Source organism: Oncorhynchus mykiss, chromosome 10, assembly GCF_057628025.1.
Source record: "Oncorhynchus mykiss isolate SJ-2025 chromosome 10, ASM5762802v1, whole genome shotgun sequence".
Taxonomy (NCBI): Eukaryota; Metazoa; Chordata; class Actinopteri; order Salmoniformes; family Salmonidae; genus Oncorhynchus; species Oncorhynchus mykiss.
The window spans coordinates 77,271,587-77,294,282 of record NC_143031.1 but is presented as its reverse complement, the minus strand read 5'-3'; the positions used below and the strand labels follow the sequence as shown (position 1 = coordinate 77,294,282).

Sequence of the window (22,696 nt, the reverse complement as noted above, 5' to 3'; positions counted from 1 at the left end):
CCAAGAATGGAACAAAAAGTGCTAAGATTGTTGTGGAAAACGAGTCTGATGAATCGTTCCTTGTTGGAATACGCTTTTTTGGATAACAATGTTAAGGGTGAAAGAGTTGAGGTGTCAAGCAAATCTATTTTGTGGTGGTGGTGAAGAACATTGAAAGGGCAAGAGGCCACAGTTCTGAAGAAGATGCACCACAACCAGTTGCAAATGTTATACTTCAATCAAGTGATCTGGATAAAGTATTGTGAAAAAGGTGGATTTTGTAGAATGTATCGCCACTGTTATTAAATGTCCTCCACAAGTGTCCAAGAAGCTGGACATCATTATATCCGCAGCCGATACGTTTTTGGGTCTCCTTGCAGTGCAAGGACTACTCTCGCCTGGAAATGTCCCGCAATCACATGATCCTTCTGAGCCAGTGTAGGGATACCTGTTAAAAAAATATTATTATTATCCACCTGTACAGTAGGTGGCGGAATGCACATATAATTGTTGCGAATGCCATTAAGACAAAGAAGAAGGTACATTTGACAACTATTTTATGTAGCTCTACCTGAGGCTTCTCGACAGCGGGATAAATGGTAGGTTAATAATATTTCTATTATATAAGTCAGGTGTAACATTCTATAGGAGTCCATTTTTATTTATCCCAAAGAAACGTGAAGATAATAGCCCGATTTTCAACTTCTTTCTAATAAACGTCAGGTAAAAACACAAACACCCAACTAGGCCCACTATGGCGGTGTGGCCACAAAGTCTACAAAAGGTTTTCTCTTTTACACGCGATCAGACGCTGAGATGTGTTTTGTTAAGCCGATATATTATATTTATCCTAAAATAATACATGCTTATGTTGAAAGAAACAATAAGCGATAGTGTTAGTGTATTTCTTGCTAACTTTGATAGGCGGTCATGTCATTGAGTGCTCTATAGGCCTTATTGAGTTCTATTACATTTGTAGTGTCCGAATACCCATCAGATTTGAAGGAAAAATATGTAGCCGAAGTCAGGCGACTAAGGATACAAATTCATTGTTTTTATTAATGATGACATGTTTTAAGAAACTGTTGAACAATGTAGTGACTTTTGAAATAAGTTACACGTTGGCTGAAATTTTGTTAGCTACACTATCCTTACGAACCACATAGCATATCATTACAGCAGTACGTTAGTAGATACCTAACGTTTGTTGGCTACAAATGTATTTATTTGTTATTTAGCCGTTATTTAACTAGACAAGTTAGTTAAGAACAAATTCTTATTTACAATAACGGCAGGGTTGGTATAATTTGTGGAACGTTCCAACAGGAATCTGTTCCAAAGACTTTAAGTACACGGTTGTCAACAAACAACATGTTCAAAGTAGCATGGTCAATTCACGTAGCTAATTAGCTGGCGAATAGGCATCAACTCACCACGTAGCTTATTCTTTATGTTTGTCCATAGGCTACCAGAGTGAGGAAATACTTTTTTCAGAATAAACATGGTGAGTGAAAAACTTAATGAAATAGCCCAGTCCCCACCCGGTATTTTATTTTGCCGCTATACAACTTTATATGCGTTGTTTGTTGGCAACCTTGTTATTTGCTAAGTTTTTGGAACAGATTCCTGTTGGAACGTTCCACAAACTATACCCACCCCTATATGCTATCTAACTACCCAACATTCATTGGCTTGATTACTCACATCATGCTAAGTTAAGTGCTATAGTCTTTGCACATTCTCAATAGACATTGTTAATTCGGGTGTGTTTGTAAATTCGCTCTGGCTATCTACTCTGATTTCAGAGCACTCTCCTCTGAGTGTGCCTGAGCGCAGAATAACTGATGAATTTACGAAGGCTGAACACCCCTTGAATATGACCGGTGTAAGTAATCTTAGGCGAAAAGGCGTTATTAAGTTGTTGCCAGCAGCACAGCTACAGTCACCAATGAGTTGGATAACATGAAAACAACCTAACCAGCTCAGCTAGAAGTGAATAAAATGGCCAGAGTGAGGTGCTCTCTCATTTGTGTCTGGGAGTAGCTACTGTAGCAAGCTAGCCAGCGTTAGTCAGTTAGCTTGGCAGCTTGACTGCCGTTGTGAGGCCAGAACGCTCTGATCAACCCGACTACTCCCTGGCCGGAGCGTCCAGTGTGCGCTCTGAACTCTCCGGGAGCGAAACGCTCTGAATTTACAAATGGGCAATCTGACAACGCTCTGAATTTACTAACGCCCGGACCGAAATTTGGCACTCCAGATTACATTTACGAACACACCCTAAGTAAGTATTATACAGTATGTTAGTATGCGGCACTGGTTCCCAAACTTTTTATAGTCCTGTACCCCTTCAAACATTCAACCTCCAGCTCTACCCCCTCTAGCACCAGGGTCAGTGCACTCTCAAATTTTGTTTTTGCCATCATTGTAAGCCTGCCACACACACTCTATATGATACATTTATTAAACATAAGAATGAGTGTGAGTTTTTGTCACAACCTGGCTTGTGGGAAGTGACAAAGTGCTCTTACATGACCAGGGAACAAATAATAATAAATAATTTTGCTCTTTATTTAGCCATCTTACATATAAAACCTTATTTGTTCATCAAATTGTACAAAAAATACATCATCCAGATAGGCCAGTCGTGTGAGAAACTCACAAAGCTGCCCAGTACTTTAAAAATATCCTCTCATGTTGTCCTGGTTTCCAGTGGTTTGCAGAAGAGGATGTCTTCCTTAATTGATCCCCCATAAACGTAACAGACATTTACCAGGAGCTGTGCCAGACCCGCCACGTCTGTTGACTCATCCAGCTGTAACGCATAGAGTTCACTGGCTTGTATGTGAAGCAGTAATTGTTTAAAAACATCTCCATGTCACTGATGTGTCGTGAAACAGTGTTTGATGAAGACATTGTATTGTTTTTTGGGCCTTTTCCCCCAGCATTGTCACAATTATTCCTGCTGCTGCGGATGTGGCTAAGTCCTTCACAATAGTTTGGCAACGGACTGTTAGTGGAATTCCCGCGAGAGAGTAACGGTTAATGTAATTGAATGTTCATTATTTCACTAGGCTACATTTATTTGACATTGTGTTATTTCGCTGAACACTAGATGGTTTCATTTTATTTTTGGCAGTGAACCGAAGCTATTCAGGCGAGGGGAAAAACACCACCCTAATGTACAGCCCTATTGGAGAATCTAAATGGACAGTTTGAAAATGTAAAACACATTTTTATTTGGCATACCCCCGACAGCATTGCCCGTATCCCAGTTTGGTTAGGACAATTAACATAGTAGGTTAGGATAATTGGGTTAAGGTTAGGAAAAGGGTTAGGGTTAACTTAAATGCAAAAAGAAATCAACGTCTGACGTCAATCAGACATCAACTGTATCCCGTCTAGCCATGACCAGGTTCAGGCAGATTGGTGTCCAACCTAAGCCTGGGTCATTTCTACAACGCGGTGTGTTTTCTGCCCCCAGAAAATATAACGTCTTATTAGTTTAAATGTGGATTCCAAAAGTCTTTAAATATGAGGTCCGGTGTCCTTAAAAACAAAAATATGGCTCTTTAAGGGGAATATTTTGTGTTTTGAACACTTATCTTCAGTGGATGTAGTTGTTTTTAACATGTGTTAACTGCTGGGATGAATAATACACTTGTTTTTGTAATTTTACTGTCAATAAAGTCTGTTTTTCTCTCTCTCATTATTCCTTCACCAGTGCTGCCCCCTCCTGGTGAATCCATGTCCTGCTGCTGACATCAGTATTTGACATAAGTATTTGTGTCTCTGAGCTGTAGTTGTCCTCAGTGGCTGACAGGACCACAGACATTCAGAGTGACCTGGGGGTGTGACGGTGAAACAAGCTCAACAAGAGTGAAAGGTGGGCATCATCTTGAAATAAGCAGTCTCAAACCTGGTGAAAAGTACCAGTTCAACATGGCAACAGAGGGAGAAGATGGAAGCCAAAGCAGATGGGTGTCAGCATCCCTATCCACAGGTACAGTATGCCTCAGCATCCCTATCCACAGGTACAGTATGCCTCAGCATCCCTATCCACAGGTACAGTAGGCCTCAGCATCCCTATCCACAGGTACAGTAGGCCTCAGCATCCCTATCCACAGGTACAGTAGGCCTCAGCATCCCTATCCACAGGTACAGTAGGCCTCAGCATCCCTATCCACAGTTACAGTAGGCCTCAGCATCCCTATCCACAGTTACAGTAGGCCTCAGCATCCCTATCCACAGGTACAGTAGGCCTCAGCATCCCTATCCACAGGTACAGTAGGTCCTCGCCTCCCTATCCACAGGTACAGTAGGTCTCAGCATCCCTATCCACAGGTACAGTAGGTCTCAGCATCCCTATCCACAGGTACAGTAGGTCTCAGCATCCCTATCCACAGGTACAGTAGGCCTCAGCATCCCTATCCACAGGTACAGTAGGCCTCAGCATCCCTATCCACAGTTACAGTAGGCCTCAGCATCCCTATCCACAGTTACAGTAGGCCTCAGCATCCATATCCACAGGTATAGTAGGCCTCAGCATCCCTATCCACAGGTACAGTAGGCCTCAGCATCCCTATCCACAGGTACAGTAGGTCTCAGCATCCCTATCCACAAGTACAGTAGGTCTCAGCATCCCTATCCACAGGTACAGTAGGCTAACTTGTGTTTTTATCCAGACTACATCAGTCATTCATTACCAGAGACATTTTTGGACTCTCTGTCAAAAACAGCACATCCTCTATTCTAAACTAATCTTGGTTTTTGTTCCAGTGGTCCCACCCAGAGATTTAAAGATAGACCATTTGGAAGAGACCTCCTTCACTCTCCACTGGTCCAAGGCTGAAGGTATGGAGAAAGTCCCACAGCGCTTCTTCATATCCTACTGCATCCCAGGAACAGACCCTCTAGCAGCCGTTACTGACGACTGCCACAAAACCTTCTCAAACCTGCATCCTGGCACCGAGTACACTGTTAGTGTGTCAACTGTGCTGAGCAATGGGGAACCGAGTGAACCTGTCTCTACAACAGTCTGCACTAGTAAGAGATCTTCCCCTAATTACAGCTCATCATCTCTTTACCACTAAAGCCTCTCTCCAACCTTTTATCCAGTCTCTCCTCTCTGGGGAGGTTCCCATTGCTTGGAAGGCAGCCACGGTTTGTCCTTTATTTAAAGGAGATCAAGCTAATCCTAACTGTTATAGGCCTATTTCTATTTTGTGCTGTTTATCAGAAGTGTTGGAAAAACTTGTCAATAATCAGCTGACTGACTTTCTTGATGTCTGTGGTATCCTCTGGTATGCAATCTGCTTTCCGCTCAGGTTATAGATGTGTCACTGCAACCTTAATGATGTCACCATCACGCCCTTGATTCTAAGCAATGTTGTGCAGCCATCTTTTTTGACTTGGCCGAAGCTTTTGATACGGTAGACCATTCCATTCTTGTGGGCCGGCTAAGGAGTATTGGTGTCTCCGAGGGGTCTTTGGCCTGGTTTGCTAACTACCTCTCTCAAAGAGTGCGGTGTATAAAGTCAGAACAGCTTTCTCTACCCTTAACCTTGTTCTGAACATCTCCAAAACAAATGTGGTTTGATAAGAAGAATGCCCCTCTCCCCACAGGTGTCAAGCTCTAAACCCTCAGAGGTAGTAGTCACCTCATACAAGTCCTTAGGAGTATGGCTAGCTGGTATACTGTCCTTCTCTCAGCACATATCAAAGCTGCAGGCTAAAGTTAAATCTAGACTTGGTTAAATCTAGACTTAGTTTCCTCTGTCGTAATCGCTCCTCTTTCACCCCAGCTGCCAAACTAACCCTGATTCAGATGACCATCCTACCCATGCTAGATTACGGAGACATCATTTATAGATCGGCAGGCAAGGGTGGTCTCGAGCGGCTAGATATGCTCTAACATTCGGCCATCAGATTTGCCACCAATACTCCTTACAGGACACATCACTGCACTCTATACTCTATATCATCTCTGTATACCTGTCTCAATGCTTATTTATAAAACCCTCTTAGACCTTACTTCCCCCCCTCCCTAGCTGAGATATCTACTGCAGCCCTCATCTTCCACATACAACACCTGTTCTGCCAGTCACATTCTGTTAAATGTCTCCAAAGCACACACATCCCTGGGTCACTCCTATTTTCAGTTCGCTGCAGCTAGCGACTGGAATGAACTGCAACAAACACTCAAACTGGTATCTTCAATCAAAGACTCAGTCATGGACACTCTTGCTGACAGTTGTGGCTGATTTCTGTGATGTATTGTTGTGTCTACCGTGCCCTTTGTGCTGTTGTCTGTGCCCAATAATGTTTGTACCATGTTGTATTGTTACCATTCTGTGTTGCCATGTGTTGCTGCTTTGCTATGTTGTCTTAGGTCTCTCTCTTTATGTAGTGTTGTCTCTCTTTATGTAGTGTTGTCTCTCTTTATGTAGTGTTGTCTCTTGTGTGTGTTGTGTTATATAAATATATTTTTATCCCAGCCCCCGCAGGAGGCGTTTTCTTTTTAGTAGGCCGCCATTGTAAATAAGAATGTTTTTAACTAAGTTGCCTAGTTAAACAAATAAAAAATAAACGAACTACAACAATTGTTACATTACAAATATACATTTTGTTGCTTCTGTTCTGTTTCTAGCTTATTTCTTCCCATATCAAAAGCCCTGGATTTATTCTACTTTTCCATCTGGAAGGTTATAAACATTTAATAAAATGACTAGAACGTTACCGGTGGAAAAGTAGAGTGATGTTGCAGGGACCATGAAATTGTTAAATCTATACCAAGAGTTAGAAGTGTCCATCCAAGTATACAGCTATATTCTCATATAGTACACGTTTCTAATTTTGTCAGTCGTTTTCATTTCGAGTTAGTGTACTTTTAGCTAGCTAACGTTACGTATGATCTGTGTGTAGTTATAATATTCGTATATCAGAGCCTTTGCTGGTTATAGCTAGTTATGAACCTGGTTGGTTAGCTATCTGCAGATTCATGCAGGGTAGTAACGTCATGCGTTGGGGTTATGGTTCATTCTTTAGCTAGCTACAAGTCTTCGATACGAAAGACTCCACTATGCAAGTTACCATTTAAATAGAATGGTCATGTCACTGCGACAACTGTTGATAGATGTAGCTGGCAAATTCCCTCTAGCAGTCTACTCCGATTTCAGAGCACTCTCGTCTGTGTGCCAGAGGGCAGAATAACTGACCAATTTACGAACGCTCTACACTTGTTGAATGTGTCAGTAAACGTTGGTCATTTAAACATAATTAAATTGTTACCAGCAGCACAGTTACAGTCACCAATGTTCTGGATAACATAAAAACAACCTAACCAGCTCTGCTAGGGCGAGTGAAATGGTCACAGTGAGGTGTTCTCTCATTAATATCTGGATGTAGCTCCTAAACTAGCCAACGTTAGCCAGTTAGCTTGGGTGCTTGACTGCTGCTGTTAGGTCAGAACGCTCGGATCAATCCTACTTTAGGGCCATAGCTTCCAGTGTGCGCTCTGAATTTACAAACGGACATTCTGGCATCGCTCTGAGTTTACGAACACCCAGAGCACACTCTGGCACTCTAGATAAAATGTATGAAGTATAAACCAGCTTTTAGTCTTGAAATGGTTAGCACATGGCCTCACATGTGAATCCCTAAAGAGATGGGTGAGGCTAAAGCTTAACAGGGGGTGAACGATGCTGAATGGGAGTAGACAAAGAGTATTCAAAGACCATTTTCTCAAAAGTGAGGTTACAAGTTTATGTAGTGTAAGTTATACAACTTTGTAGCTCTGAGTCTCTACTTTTATCCAATGTGAAAAAACACAATTTATTTTGCTGCATAAGACCGAATCGAGCCGGTCAGTCACATATTACCGGCAGTCATGGGTCATGACCTCAGTAATATTCCACATGACTACTGAGTTAAGGTCATCTCTTTTTTTGCACTCTGGACATGCTTTGGTAGTACCCAACTTGCAAACTACCAGCAGGTCCTAATGGCTTGGTACTCAGGGTTCTATTGTCCCTGTAACCTCTCTGACGTCAATGCAATCGAAAATCACATCAAACACTTAAACAGTATGTGCTTTTAAAACTCACCTCACTGTGATGACCAATTTGAAGAAAGAAGTTCAATAACAGGTTGAAACTGAATGGAAAACATGGTAATTGTGGATGTAGTTTCAAAGCGCAACACAACGAAATTAACAGCCCTTTCTAAGGTGATAATTCATTCAAAACACACATGAGCATAAGATTTTACGTAGAGGCCTATATGAGCCCCAGCCCCCCAAAAGTAAAACTGAATTAAAATAATGATTATGTATTCTTCTTACGATAAAATTATATAAAATAATCGCACGGGACTTAAGCATATCTTGTCTGCTAAAATGAACAAGTCTACATGCTATGGCATGGCGCATAGCCAGATAATATACAGCAGAACTTCTGTTCTTCTGAAATACATTTTCTTCATATTATGTTTATTTAGTCCTGCCTAAAATACATCATTGATTTGTGATTGTGTACATTAAATTATTTATTACACTTGATGATGCTCCAATGGCACGTATCAGCGGCTTGTAGGTGTTGAGGCCTGGAGATGTTAAACGTGTTTACCATAAAAGTGAAATTGGTCACTGGAAACAACAGGCGGTTATTAGAGACAGGTTTCTATTTGAGCCAGCCGTCTATTTCCTTAATGCACACACCTTTTGCTCATTTGCATAGTTAATTGTTTAATTCCAGCATTCACTTCCAGCATTTTAATAAATGCACTAATGTGTTATCATTTACCCGTCACATGTATTTTGTCTTAGTATGCCTTTATTTCAAATAAAAAAATAACTTCCTTGACAGAATAATCTCTTCTTTGACTGTGCATTTTCGGCAGCTGATTTCTTGGGGTGTGTACTCCCGAACTTCACTGTTTTTGTGCTTGCCAGTTAGCAGTGGTCAGCTGTTAACAGCCCATGGCTAGCAGTTTCTTACTGGCGAATTATTCATGAATTATTTAATGTATCGGATCAAACATTAAACCTTGTAAATAATTCATGAATTCACGGTCAATTGCCATGAGACCGGCTGTCTATTGCATGACAATAAACAGCTGACTAAATGTCATGACCTCCACAGCTCTAGGTAAAACATCTTCTTAAAACATTATGGCAATCCTTAGTGCAACACCTAGCAGCCTAATCAAGAGATGTTGGCCTTTTGTGGAGGCTGAAAGAGGCATAGTTCAGACATTATCTGAGAGGAAGTTATTTATCTCTTTATTGAAAGCTGGGGGACTTTCTTTTTTTACAACTTTTACATTTTTCAGATTATTTAACTTATGAGAAATGTTAAGTGGGACATCTGTTAAACATTTAATTACATTTGAGTGTATGACACATTTTGCCCCCAGAACAGCCTCAATCCATCAGGGCATGGACTCTACTAGGTGTTGAAAGCGTTCTACAGGGATTCTGGCCCATGTTGACTCCAATTCTTTCCACAGTTGTCAAGTTGCCGTGATGTCCTTTAGGTGGTGGAACATTCTTGATACACACGGGAAACTGTTGAGCGTGAAAAACCCAGCAGCGTTGCAGTTCTTGACCCAAACTTATGCTCTTGGCACATACCATACCCCGTTCAAAGGCACTTAAATATTTCTGTCTTGCCCATTCACCCTCTGAATGGCACACACACAAAATCCTTCTTTAACCTGTCTCCTTTTTTAACCTGTCTCCTCTCCTTCATCTACACTGATTGAAGTGGATTTAACAAGTGACATTAATAAGGGATCATAACTTTAATGTGGATTCACCTGGTCAGTCTGTCATGAAAAGAGCAGGTATCCTTAATGTTTTATACACTCAGTGTATATCTGGAGTTAAACTGTAACCCTGACAATAATGTCTTTACTTTCCCTTAGTACTTCCTGCTCCAGACCAGCTGACTGTTGATTCAGTGGACATCACATCAGCTGCTGTTAGCTGGAGCCAGCCAGCAGAATTGGACCAAACCCGACATCATTACCAGATCTCCTATCGCTGTTCAGGGACAGAACCACACATCACTACCACATCTTCACCCAGCATCACTCTCTCTGACCTGAAACCTGCTACTGAATACTCTGTCACTGTCTGCACTGTGCTGGAAAAGGGAAAGCAAAGTCAACTGGTGTTAACGACCTTCACCACAGGTAACTAACTACCCTACTTAAGTATTAGTTCTGGTTATTAAAATGACTATATGTGAATTCCCCAGACCTCAAAATGCAGTTTGGTGCTGAAAACAATGAATGTTTATAATATCTGAGTTCATGCTTTATTCCATTTCTGTGAGTCATCAGTGGTGGTGTCAGAGTCTTTCAAGAACAGTGGGTTTGGAGTCAGGTGCAGAGAGCAGAGGGTTTGAATAAATGTGTATTTTTTATTACCGGGAAAAAACGGTCACGGCAAAAACACAAGGTACATTAACTGACCGGCCCATACACAGGACCATACACAGGCCCATACACAGGCCCATACACAGGCCCATACACAGGCCCATACACAGGACCATACACAGGCCCATACACAGGCCCATACACAGGACCATACACAGGCCCATACACAGGCCCATACACAGGCCCATACACAGGCCCATACACAGGCCCATACACAGATCCATACACAGGACCATACACAGAACCATACACAGGCCCATACACAGGACCCAAAACTGTCCGGAAAAATAAAATACAAACGAACATCCACAAACTAACAGCATAGCAATCCCGCACAAACCTAGGCGGGCCTAACAGGCTTAAATAGACAAACATCAAGAAACACAGAAAGGAACAGGTGCAACTAATAAGACCAAACTAACAGAAAAGGGATCAGTGGCGGCTAGTAGACCGGTGACAACGACCGCCGAGCACCGCCCGAACAGGCAGGGGAGACACCTTCGGTGGGAGTTGTGACAGGTTGAAAAAGTAACCATTTATTTGTCATACTTGAGTAAAAGTAAAGATAATAGAAAATGACTCGAGTATAGAGTCACGCAGTAAAATACTACTTGAGTAAAGTCTAAAAGTATTTGGTTTTAAAGATACTCAAAAGTAAAAGTATAAATAATTTCAGATGGAACCATTTTTATTTTTTTACAGATAGCCAGGGGTACACTCCAACACTCAGACATCATTTGAGTTTAGGGTGTCCGCCAGATCAGAGGCAGTAGTGATGATCACTAGATAAGTGTGTGAATTAGAATATTTTCCTGTCCTTCTAAGTATTCGAAATGTAACGAGTACTTTTGTGTATCAGGGAAAATGTCTGGAGTAAAAAAGTATGTTATTTTCTTAAGGGATGTAGTGAAGTAAAAGTAGTCAAACATAAATAGTAAAGTACAGATACCTTAACTACTTAAGTAGTACTTTCAAGTAATTTTATTAGTACTTTCAAGTATTTTTATTAGTACTTTCAAGTATTTTTTATGTAAGTACGTTACACCACTGTGAGTCATTATTTCAAGGAGTTGATCTGCTTGCTTTAACTTTATCCAAAGTACAGCGTAAAACACTTGTTATTGTGGAGAGTATTTATAATCACAGCATTCTTTTTAATTTATATGAATTAATGAATATAAATCAAATCAGTTTATTTGTCACGTGCGCCGAATACAACAGTGAAATGCTTACTTACAAGCCCTTAACCAACAGTGACATTTTTAAGTAAAAAATAAATATTAGGTAAACAATAGATTAGACATTTTTTATCTTTCATCTGCAAACTTAATGATGCTGTTGGTGACGTGCCTGGCCATGCAGTCGCGGGTGAACAGGGAGTACAGGAGGGGACTGAGCACGCACCCCTGAGGGGCTCCAGTGTTGAGGATCAGTGTGGCAGATGTGTTGCTACCTACCCTCACCACCTGGGGACAGCCCGTCAAGAAGTCCAGGCGTGGGACGGCGCCGGAAGAAATGGTGCCGGAATAGCAGAAACACTTCATTTTTGTTACAAATCAGCTTCTGTTGTGACTTCTGCTTTAGCTTATTTCTTCCCATATCAAAAGGAATTGCAAACTGGCTTTTTCTATTTTTTAAACTACTATTCTACTTTTCCTATTGTAGTCTATTTCTGGAGTTAAACGATAACACTGACAATAATGTATTTTCTCTTAGTACTTCCTGCTCCAGACCAGCTGACTGTTGACTCAGTGGACACCACATCAGCTGCTGTTAGCTGGAGCCAGCCACCAGGATTGGACCAAACCCAACATCAGTACCAGATCTCCTACCACTGTCCAGGGACAGAACCACACATCACTACCACATCTTCACCCAGCATCACTCTCTCTGACCTGAAACCTGCTACTGAATACTCTGTCACTGTCTGCACTGTGCTGGAAAATGGAAAGCAAAGTGAACTGGTGTCAACAACCTTCACCACAAGTAAGGAAGTCAAATACGTCAAGTTTGTCACCAGACATAATATTTATCGAACCTTAACTAGTTATCAAAATAACTATGAACTAATCATAATGGATGTGTCAGCATGGGATGTTAAGGTCCAGTATCCTTCCTGATGAGAAATATATGATGGTGAATTCCCCAGATCTCAACATGCAGTTTGGTGCTGAAATTAATAAAAGTTTTTTATAGTGTCTGAATTCTTGCTTTCTTCGATTAGTGTGAGTCATTATGTCAAGGAGTTGATCTGCCTTTGCTTACTATAACTTTATCAGTAGTGCAGTGTTAAACACTATTGCGGAGAGGATTTAGAACTGCAGTGTTTTTTGCTTTGTTGCCATGGTGACAACAATGTAGCAGTGAAGTTGATAAATGCATATATAACCTCTGTTGTGACTTCTGTTTTAGTTTATTTCTTCCCTTCCCATTACCCTCATAAAACTGACGGTCCTACCGATCCTTGACTTCCACGATGTCATTTACAAAATAGCCTCCAAAACACTACTCAGCAAATTGGATGCAGTCTATCACAGCGCCATCCGTTTTGTCACTAAAGCCCCATAACCTCCCCACCACTGTGACCTGTATGCTCTCGTTGGCTGGTCTTCGCAACATATTCGTCGCCAAACCCACTGGCTCCAGGTCATCTATAACTCTTTGCTAGGTAAAGCTCCACCTTATCTCAGCTCGCTGGTCACCATAGCAACACCCACCCCTAGCACACGCTTCAGCAGGTGTATTTCACTGGTCACCATAGAAACACCCACCCGTAGCACACGCTTCAGCAGGTGTATTTCACTGGTCACCATAGCAACACCCACCCGTAGCACACGCTTCAGCAGGTGTATTTCACTGGTCACCATAGCAACACCCACCCGTAGCACACGCTTCAGCAGGTGTATTTCACTGGTCACCATAGCAACACCCACCCGTAGCACACGCTTCAGCAGGTGTATTTCACTGGTCACCATAGCAACACCCACCCGTAGCACACACTTCAGCAGGTGTATTTCACTGGTCACCATAGCAACACCCACCCGTAGCACACGCTCCAGCAGGTGTATTTCACTGGTCACCCCCAAAGCCAACACCTCTTTTTGCTGCCTTGCCTTCCAGTTCTCTGCTGCCAATGACTGGAACGAATTGCAAAAATGACTGAAGTTATATCTCCCTCACTGACTTTAAGCATCAGCTGTCAGAGCAGCTTATCGATGGCTGCAGCTGTACACAGCCCATCTGTAAATAGCCCATCCAACCAACTACCTACCTCATCCAATATCTGTTTTTGTATTTCTACGTGCACATCCTCTTCTGCACATCTATCACTCCTGTGTTAATTGCTCATTTGTAATTACTTTGCCACTATTGGCCTATTTATTGCCTTACCTCCTTACTTCATTTGTACACACTGTATACAGATTTTTCTATTGTGTTATTGACTGTATGTTTGTTTATTCCATGTGTAACTCTGTTGTTGTTTTTGTCTTACTGCTCTGCTTTATCTTGGCCAGGTCACAGTTGTAAATGAGAACTTGTTCTCAACCGGCCGACCTGGTTAAATAAAGGTGAAATAAATAAATAAATATCAAAAGGATTTGCAAGCTGAACTTTTCTACTTTAAGCTACTATTCTACTATTCTACTTTCCCTCCTGTAGTATATTTCTGGAGTTAAACTGTAGCCCTGACAATAATCTATTTTCTCTTAGTACTTCCTGCTCCAGACCAGCTGACTGTTGACTCAGTGGACACCACATCAGCTGCTGTTAGCTGGAACCAGCCACCAGGACTGGACCAAACCCAACATCATTACCAGATCTCCTGCACCTGTCCAGGGACAGAACCACACATCACTACCACATCTTCACACAGCATCACTCTCTCTGACCTGCAACCTGCTACTCAGTACTCTGTCACTGTCTGCACTGTGATGGAAGATGGAAAGCAAAGTCAACTGGTGTCCACAACCCTCACCACAGGTAAGGAAGTACCATACTTAAGTATTGTGCCTGGTGTTAAAGTTGATTAAACTTTTATTAAAGTAATGAATGTGATGTTCATGCTTGTTTCTGTTCCTGTGAGTCATTATGTCAAGGAGTTGATCTTCCTCTGCTTGCTTTAACTTTATCAGCACTACAGTGTTTAAACACTTGTTATTGTGGAGAGGATTTATAATGAATTCAGAAAATATTCAGACACCTTGACTTTTCCCACATTTTGTTCTGTTACAACCTTATTCTAAAATGGAACAAATGTGTTTTCCTCGTCAATCTACACACAATACCCAATAATGACGAAGTGAAAACAGCTTTAGAAATTGTTGCAAATATATAAAAAACAGATACCTTATTTACATAAGTATTCAGATCCTTTGCTATCAGACTCGAAATTGAGCTCAGGTGCCATGAGGTCGAAGGAATTACATTTCTAACGCCATTGGGACTTTGAGACAATGATCACAATGTCTCCAACGTACAGCGCTCCCGGAGCAATTAGGATGAAGTGCCTTGTTGAAGGGCACAACAACAGATTTTTCACCTTGGCTGCTCCGGTATTTAAACCAGCAACCGTTTGGTTACTGGCCCAACACTGTAACCTCAAGGCTACCTGCCTCTACCTTACCTCTACCTACAGTATCCTCTGTTAATATTGAGGCTAGCAGCCTCTACCTTACCCCTACCTACAGGCCCTACGTAGTTATTGGGACAGTGAAGCATGTTTTCTTCTTATGGCTCAATACTCCAAAAGTTTGGATTTTAAATCATGACTATGGGGTTAAAGTGCAACTCGTCAGCTTTAATTTGAAGGTATTGTCATCCATATCGGGTTAGAAATAACAGCGTAATGAGTAATACAATTGTGAAAAGTTTAGCATTCTCAGAAAATCAGTCCCGGGATAGAAATCTACGTTTTTACATTGCATTTATTTTAGGGGGCAGGAGAATTAACGAGGAGGAAACTCAAATTAACTTTGAGCTCTTTAATTCAAATTCTTTCATTGCAAACAGTAACAATTATTTTCTATGCCACGAGAGGTAGCGGATCCGACCAAATAGGTTGTGGAATCCATCAGTCCAAAACTGAGAGCTGCCGGATCCTATTCCTGCAGAATCCAGCTCAAATAAAACACTGATACAGTAAAACACATTAACACATTACCAAAGATCTGACTTTAATAACTTGTTATTCAGAACATTTTCAGTGGTGGAAGAGACCATCCACAGTTGCTGCAGTGTTTGTTCTACTGGCTGTGATCATAGGCCTGTGGGATTCCTGTAAGTGAACATTGTTTTTTACTAAAACATTTTTGTCAATGTTGTGACAGTTACACATTTTGATTGACTTTTCCCTTTTACAGATGCAACTTCAGAGCGAGACCAGCTACAGAATAGTCTAACTACCAGGACCACAGAGAGAGACCAGCTACAGACCAGTTACAACACCCCGACTAAAGAGAGAGACCAGCTACAGATCAGTTACAACACCCTGACTAAAGAGAGAGACCAGCTACAGAATCGTCTAAATACCAGGACCACAGAAAGAGACCAGCTACAGACCAGTTACAACACCCTGACTAAAGAGAGAGACCAGCTACAGACCAGTTACAACACCCTGACTATAGAGAGAGACCAGCTACAGAGTAGTCTAAATACCAGAACCACTGAAATAGACAAGTTGAAGAAGAGTCTGAACACTACAACTATGGAGCGTGACCAGCTACAGAAGGAGATAGAAAGACTGAACTGGGAGAACAAAGGTAAATGTGTACAAAGGGCCCACCTTTTTATTTGCTTCCTGATCCACAGTTTCTGTAGTTGACCTGTTATCTCACACACAAGCATATTCAAGAAGTATTGTCAATGCTATCCATGACCATTAGGACCAGAAACAAATTAAGTTGACTGGAGCTGTGTTGTGCCTTTTCGCTCAACACACGCCACAGGAGATCAGAGGTCATCAGAACTACCTAGAACTCAGATTGTATTATTTTTTTAGGGGGTAGGTCATCTTTAATGTTGCAGATTGTGGCTTCCTTCAATGTGGAGCGGCAGGGTAGGGGCAGCAGGGTAGCCTAGTGGTTAGATTGTTGGACTAGTAACCGAAAGGTTGGAAGTTCGAATCCCTGAGCTAGCAAGGTAGAAATCTGTCGTTCTGCCCCTGAACAAGGCAGTTAACCCACTGTTCCTAGGCCGTCATTGAAAATAAGGATTTGTTCTTAACTGACTTGCCTAGTTAAATAATTAAATATAAAAACATGTAATTGTCTGCACCATTTCCAATCCCCCATTTATATTGTCTGTAAAGGGTTTTTCTTTATTTGTACTATTTTCTACATCGTAGAATAATAGTGAAGACATCAAAACTATGAAATAACACATATGGAAACATATAGTAACCAAAAAAAGTGTTAAACAAATCTAAATATATTTTATATTTGAGATTCTTCAAATAGCAACCCTTTGCCTTGATGACAGCTTTTCACACTTGGCATTCTCTCAACCAGCTTCATGAGGTAGTCACCTGGAATGCATTTCAGTTAACAGGTGTGCCTTCTTAAAAGTGAATTTGTGGAATTTCTTTCCTTAATGTGTTTGAGCCCATCAGTTGTGTTGTGACAAGGTAGGGGTGGTATACAGAAGATAGCCCTATTTGGTAAAATACCAAGTCCACATTATGGGAAGAACAGCTCAAATAAGCAAAGAGAAACCACATTCCATCATTACTTGAAAGAATCTCAAATATAAAATATATTTTGATTTGTTCAATAGCATGTGTTATTTCATAGTGTTGATGTCTTCACTGTTATTCTACAATGTAGAAAATAGTAAAACTAAAGAAAAACCCTTGAATGAGTAGGTGTGCCCAAACTTTTGACTGGTAGTATATATATTTAAAAAATATATATATTTTACTTATTAATTCCACATACCCTACCGCCCGTCCCCTAATTGTTGTAAACCAACTGAAAACAACACTTAGTCTTCTACTTCCAGCTTGTGCATACTATATACATATTATGGACTGAGCATATTTTACAATAATTATATTTAGCTTGTTTTTAGTCCCATCCTTCAGCTCCACTCAACCCCTCCCATCTATATCTGAACACCATCCAGTTTTCATTCATATTGGTCATATTTTTCAACTGTGCTGTGACGTTTCACAAACATCTGGATCCTTTCTAGTCTCACAGATTCCACATATTGTAACAATAAAGTAAAAACGTTTTGCTAGGAGTATTATTATAATATTGATCGATTGACTATGGCTTTTTAAATCACCCAGCAGGGCTATCTGCAGAGTTAGCTCCGGGTAAATGTTGCAATTCTTCAGTCATTCCTGAACCTGCGACCAAAAACAAGCTACATATGGACAGTACCAAAACAATTGATCTAATGATTCTTTCGTCTAAGCAGCAAAATCTGTGGAGCTGGGATGGTTGTATCCCCCCATATACAATGCATTCAGAAAGTATTCAGACCCTTTCACTTTTTCCACATTTTATTAAGTTACAGCCTTATTCTAAATTGGATTTTAGAATGGCTATCCTCATCAATCTACACACAATACCCCACAATGACAAAGCGAAACAGTTTTTTGGGGGGTGTGCAAATTGAATAAAAAACAGATACCTTGTTTACTTAACCTCTGAAGTGTCGGACCTTTTTCTTGTTAAATGTTTGCCTAAAATGACATTCCCAAATCTAACTGCCTGTAGCTCAGGACCTGCATATTCTTGATACCATTTGTAAGGAAACACTTTGGAGTTTGTGGAAATATGAAATTAATGTAGGATAATATAACACATTAGATCTGGTAAAAGAGAATACAAAAACAATGTTTGTTTTTTCCATCTTTATAATGCAAAGAAAGGCAAATATATGACTATGGAATATAGATTTTGTCCACTAGATGGCAGCAGTATGTGTGCAAAGTTTTAGACCAATCCAATGAACCATTGCATTTCTGTTCAAAATGTTGTATCAAGACTGCCCAAATGTGCCTAATTGGTTTATGAATACATTTAAGTTCATAACTGTTCACTCTCCTCAAACAATAGCATGGTATTATTCAGGACCTCAGACTGGGGGCGAAGGTTCACCTTCCAACAGGACAACGACCCTAAGCACACAGCCTAGAAAACACAGGAGTGGCTACGGGACAAGTCTCTGAATGTCCTTGAGTGGCCCAGCCAGAGCACGGACTTAAACCCGATCCAAAATCTCTGGAGAGACCTGAAAATAGCTTTGCAGCGACACTCCCCATCCAACCTGACAGAGCTTGAGAGGATCTGCAGAGAAGAATGGAAGAAACTCTCCAAATACAGGTGTGCCAAGCTTGTAGCGTCATACCCAGGAAGACCTCAAGGCTGTAATCACTGCCGAATGTGCTTCAGCAAAGTACTGAGTAAACTGTCTTAATACTTATGTAAATGTAATAATTCCGTTTTTTATTTTTAATACATTTGCAAAAATGTTTTTTTAAACTGTTTTTGCTTTGTCATTATGGGGTATTGTGTGTGGATTGATGACGGGGGATTTATTTTTTACATTTAACACTTTCTGAATGCACTGTATATAACCTTCTATTGGTTGCAAGAATTGTGTGTAATAATTTTAACCTTTTTTTAATCCAGGGTCGTTTTGTGTATCAGTTCATAAACCATGTACCATGGAATAGGTACATGGAAAATCTCTTCCCCAACGTTGGTTTTAATTTTGAGTAGAACAGACATTTCCATATATTTTTGTTAGCTGCATGTGTAACAACTCTACCAGTCCTATTTCTAGAACGTAGAAAGATTATAACGCTTTACATAAAAAATAAAGTTATTCTTAATCAATTAGTATATTTGAGTTTAACCATAATATTTGGAATAAACTGAAATTACAACCAACTTTTTATGGCTTGTTTTAAAAATAACGATATTTTTTAGATTTTTTTTCATTTTAAAATAACCAAAAGTGAGGTTGTAATCTGAATAAAGGGAAAAATGTCATTTTTGAACATGGGGTGAGACATTATTACTAATCTGATGGAGAACCACTTCAGATTTAAGTATAACTTTAGTATGACTGAAGCCTTTAGTGAGAGGTTTAATGTGAAACTTCTAGGGTCCTGTCCTGAAGGATGGAGAAGGTTTGGCTGCAGCTGTTACTACCTCTCTACTGAGAGGAAATCCTGGAAGGAGAGTAGACAGGACTGTCTGGAGAGAGGAGCAGATCTGGTGATCATTAACAGTGAAGAGGAACAGGTGAGAGACAGAGAGAGATACTTTATTTATTATTCCATCATGTGTTAGTAACAATGCTTTTTCTGTGTCACAACAGACATTCATCAATGGGTTTAAATCAGTCAAATATGCCTGGATTGGTCTGACTGACTCTGTTACTGAGGGGACCTGGAAATGGGTGGACGGCTCCCCACTGACCACCCCAAGGTAAGAGACTACTGATCTATAATAACACTGACCACCCCAAGGTAAGAGACTACTGATCTATAATAACACTGACCACCCCAAGGTAAGAGACTACTGATCTATAATAACACTGACCACCCCAAGGTAAGAGACTACTGCTCTATAATAACACTGACCACCCCAAGGTAAGAGACTACTGCTCAATAATAACACTGACCACCCCAAGGTAAGAGACTACTGCTCTAATAACACTGACCACCCCAAGGTAAGAGACTACTGATCTAATAACACTGACCTCCCCAAGGTAAGAGACTACTGCTCTATAATAACACTGACCACCCCAAGGTAAGAGACTACTGCTCTAATAACACTGACCACCCCAAGGTAAGAGACTACTGCTCTAATAACACTGACCACCTCAAGGTAAGAGACTACTGATCCAATAACACTGACCACAGTAGAAGGTGTAGGACTGATTATCTGTTTTGTTCATACTCTTTCTGAGAGAGTGGTCAATCTAACTCTGTTGTTTCTACTGCAGGTATTGGTGGAGTGGAGAGCCTGGTGGTGGTACGTACCAGAACTGTGGGGAAATCTATTACATATCGTCAGGCCAAGGCGTATGGAGGGATTTGGGATGTTCATTTTCACAAGAATGGATCTGTGAGAAATAGGCTTCTCATAGGTACTTTTAATGAACTCTACTGTATGTTAATGATGGTCTGAAGACTGCTGTGATTTGATAGAATGGTACTCTGAACTACAGGTAGGAGAGAAACAAATGTTCACATTCAGACAGACACACACACACAAGAAGACACTGATCTGAACCTGAGTCTCCCACAGGAGAAACCAACTTCTTAATTAGATAAGGAGGTAATTCCCTCTTGGGCCGAGAGCTGACATTGATTGTTGAAGTCACAGGTGGGGCTGCCGCATCACGTGACCAGGAGCAACATGACTGACTACTGTCTGCAGCACAAGCTGACACACAATCATGTATTCATACTGTATGTCAAAAAGTGTGAATAAATAGGGGCATAACATCTGTAAACTAGAAGGACAAGACATCTCTCTGCCTCTTTAGGACAGTGAATTTTACAGTGTACATTTTAAAGGTCTACTCCTAAACTTGAAGAAAGAAAAACTGGTGTAAATAAGACATGAATGTTACTGTTTACATTTTAACTCATATCTTGTTCACTTCCTGTTTGTGGTGGCAACACCAGAATGAAGGGTTGGATCATAACCATCAGTTATCAAAACAGTGTCTAAGGTTTTGTTACTAAACTAACTGGGACTAATCATTGACTACAGTAAGACAGGTGGCAATGACTGTCAGTGCAATAAACAGGTCACGACCCCTGGTGACCTTTAATACAGGTAGTGATTAGATTCAACTGTTTTGAAAAGCAGATATTATTTAGCAAGTGAATGTAGTTGTTTAATGGTTGTATTATATTTCAGAGGCAGAGATAGAATCCCAAATGATACCCTATCCCCTTTGTATTGCATTCCTTTTGGTGAGTAGTGCACTATAAAGGGAATGGGGTGTCATTTGGGATTCTCTCACAGCCAGAGAGTTAGGCAGAATACAGGGAGAGACAGTTTACGCACGACTCACCGTGGCCTAATGGAGGCCCGTTGAGGCTCTTCAGTTGGCCATCCCAAGAGTTCAACAAAATCACAACAAGGAAAACAAAAAGACTATCCAAACCAACCTGGTTGGGAGGCTACTTTCATATAGCTTCTCTGATCAGTAATTACCTGTCAATCATCCATGCCTGAGAGCAACAGGGTTGGGAGGCTACTTTCATATAGCTTCTCTGATCAGTAATTACCTGTCAATCATCCATGCCTGAGAGCAACAGGGTTGGGAGGCTACTTTCATATAGCTTCTCTGATCAGTAATTACCTGTCAATCATCCATGCCTGAGAGCAACAGGGTTGGGAGGCTACTTTCATATAGCTTCTCTGATCAGTAATTACCTGTCAATCATCCATGCCTGAGCGCAACAGGGTTGGGAGTCTACTTTCATATAGCTTCTCTGATCAGTAATTACCTGTCAATCATCCATGCCTGAGAGCAACAGGGTTGGGAGACTACTTTCATGTAGCTTCTCTGATCAGTAATTACCTGTCAATCATCCATGCCTGAGAGCAACAGGGTTTGGAGACTACTTTCATATAGCTTCTCTGATCAGTAATTACCTGTCAGTCATCCATGCCTGAGAGCAACTTGGTTGGGAGGCTACTTTCATATAGCTTCTCTGATCAGTAATTACCTGTCAATCATCCATGCCTGAGAGCAACAGGGTTGGGAGGCTACTTTCATATAGCTTCTCTGATCAGTAATTACCTGTCAATCATCCATGCCTGAGAGCAACAGGGTTGGGAGGCTACTTTCATATAGCTTCTCTGATCAGTAATTACCTGTCAATCATCCATGCCTGAGAGCAACAGGGTTTGGAGGCTACTTTCATATAGCTTCTCTGATCAGTAATTACCTGTCAATCATCCATGCCTGAGAGCAACATGGTTGGGAGGCTACTTTCATATAGCTTCTCTGATCTGTAATTACCTGTCAATCATCCATGCCTGAGAGCAACAGGGTTGGGAGGCTACTTTCATATAGCTTCTCTGATCAGTAATTACCTGTCAATCATCCATGCCTGAGAGCAACATGGTTGGGAGGCTACTTTCATATAGCTTCTCTGATCAGTAATTACCTGTCAATCATCCATGCCTGAGAGCAACATGGTTGGGAGGCTACTTTCATATAGCTTCTCTGATCTGTAATTACCTGTCAATCATCCATGCCTGAGAGCAACAGGGTTGGGAGGCTACTTTCATATAGC

The 22,696-nt window shown here is 40.9% G+C and overlaps 1 protein-coding gene across 4 annotated transcripts; it reads left to right on the top strand.

The window, feature by feature from the left end:
* The first annotated feature begins 467 nt into the window (after window positions 1–467).
* LOC110511263 (tenascin-R) lies at window positions 468–21,522 on the top strand. 4 transcript variants are annotated; one of them, XM_090188007.1, is made up of 12 exons: window positions 488–578; window positions 1,444–1,483; window positions 3,701–3,979; window positions 4,756–5,022; window positions 9,901–10,170; window positions 12,133–12,402; window positions 14,128–14,397; window positions 15,610–15,693; window positions 15,777–16,175; window positions 19,534–19,673; window positions 19,750–19,859; window positions 20,380–21,522. In XM_090188007.1, the coding sequence occupies exons 3-12, from the start codon at window positions 3,919–3,921 to the stop codon at window positions 20,510–20,512; spliced, it is 2,004 nt and encodes a 667-aa protein (XP_090044133.1). In that variant the 5' UTR covers window positions 488–578; window positions 1,444–1,483; window positions 3,701–3,918; the 3' UTR covers window positions 20,513–21,522. The 4 variants fall into 4 exon arrangements, with proteins under 4 accessions (XP_090044132.1, XP_090044135.1, XP_090044133.1 ...); XM_090188006.1 differs by lacking the exon at window positions 1,444–1,483 and having other exon boundaries at window positions 468–578; XM_090188008.1 differs by lacking the exon at window positions 1,444–1,483 and having other exon boundaries at window positions 489–578; window positions 4,756–4,830.
* The last annotated feature ends 1,174 nt before the right edge of the window (window positions 21,523–22,696 follow it).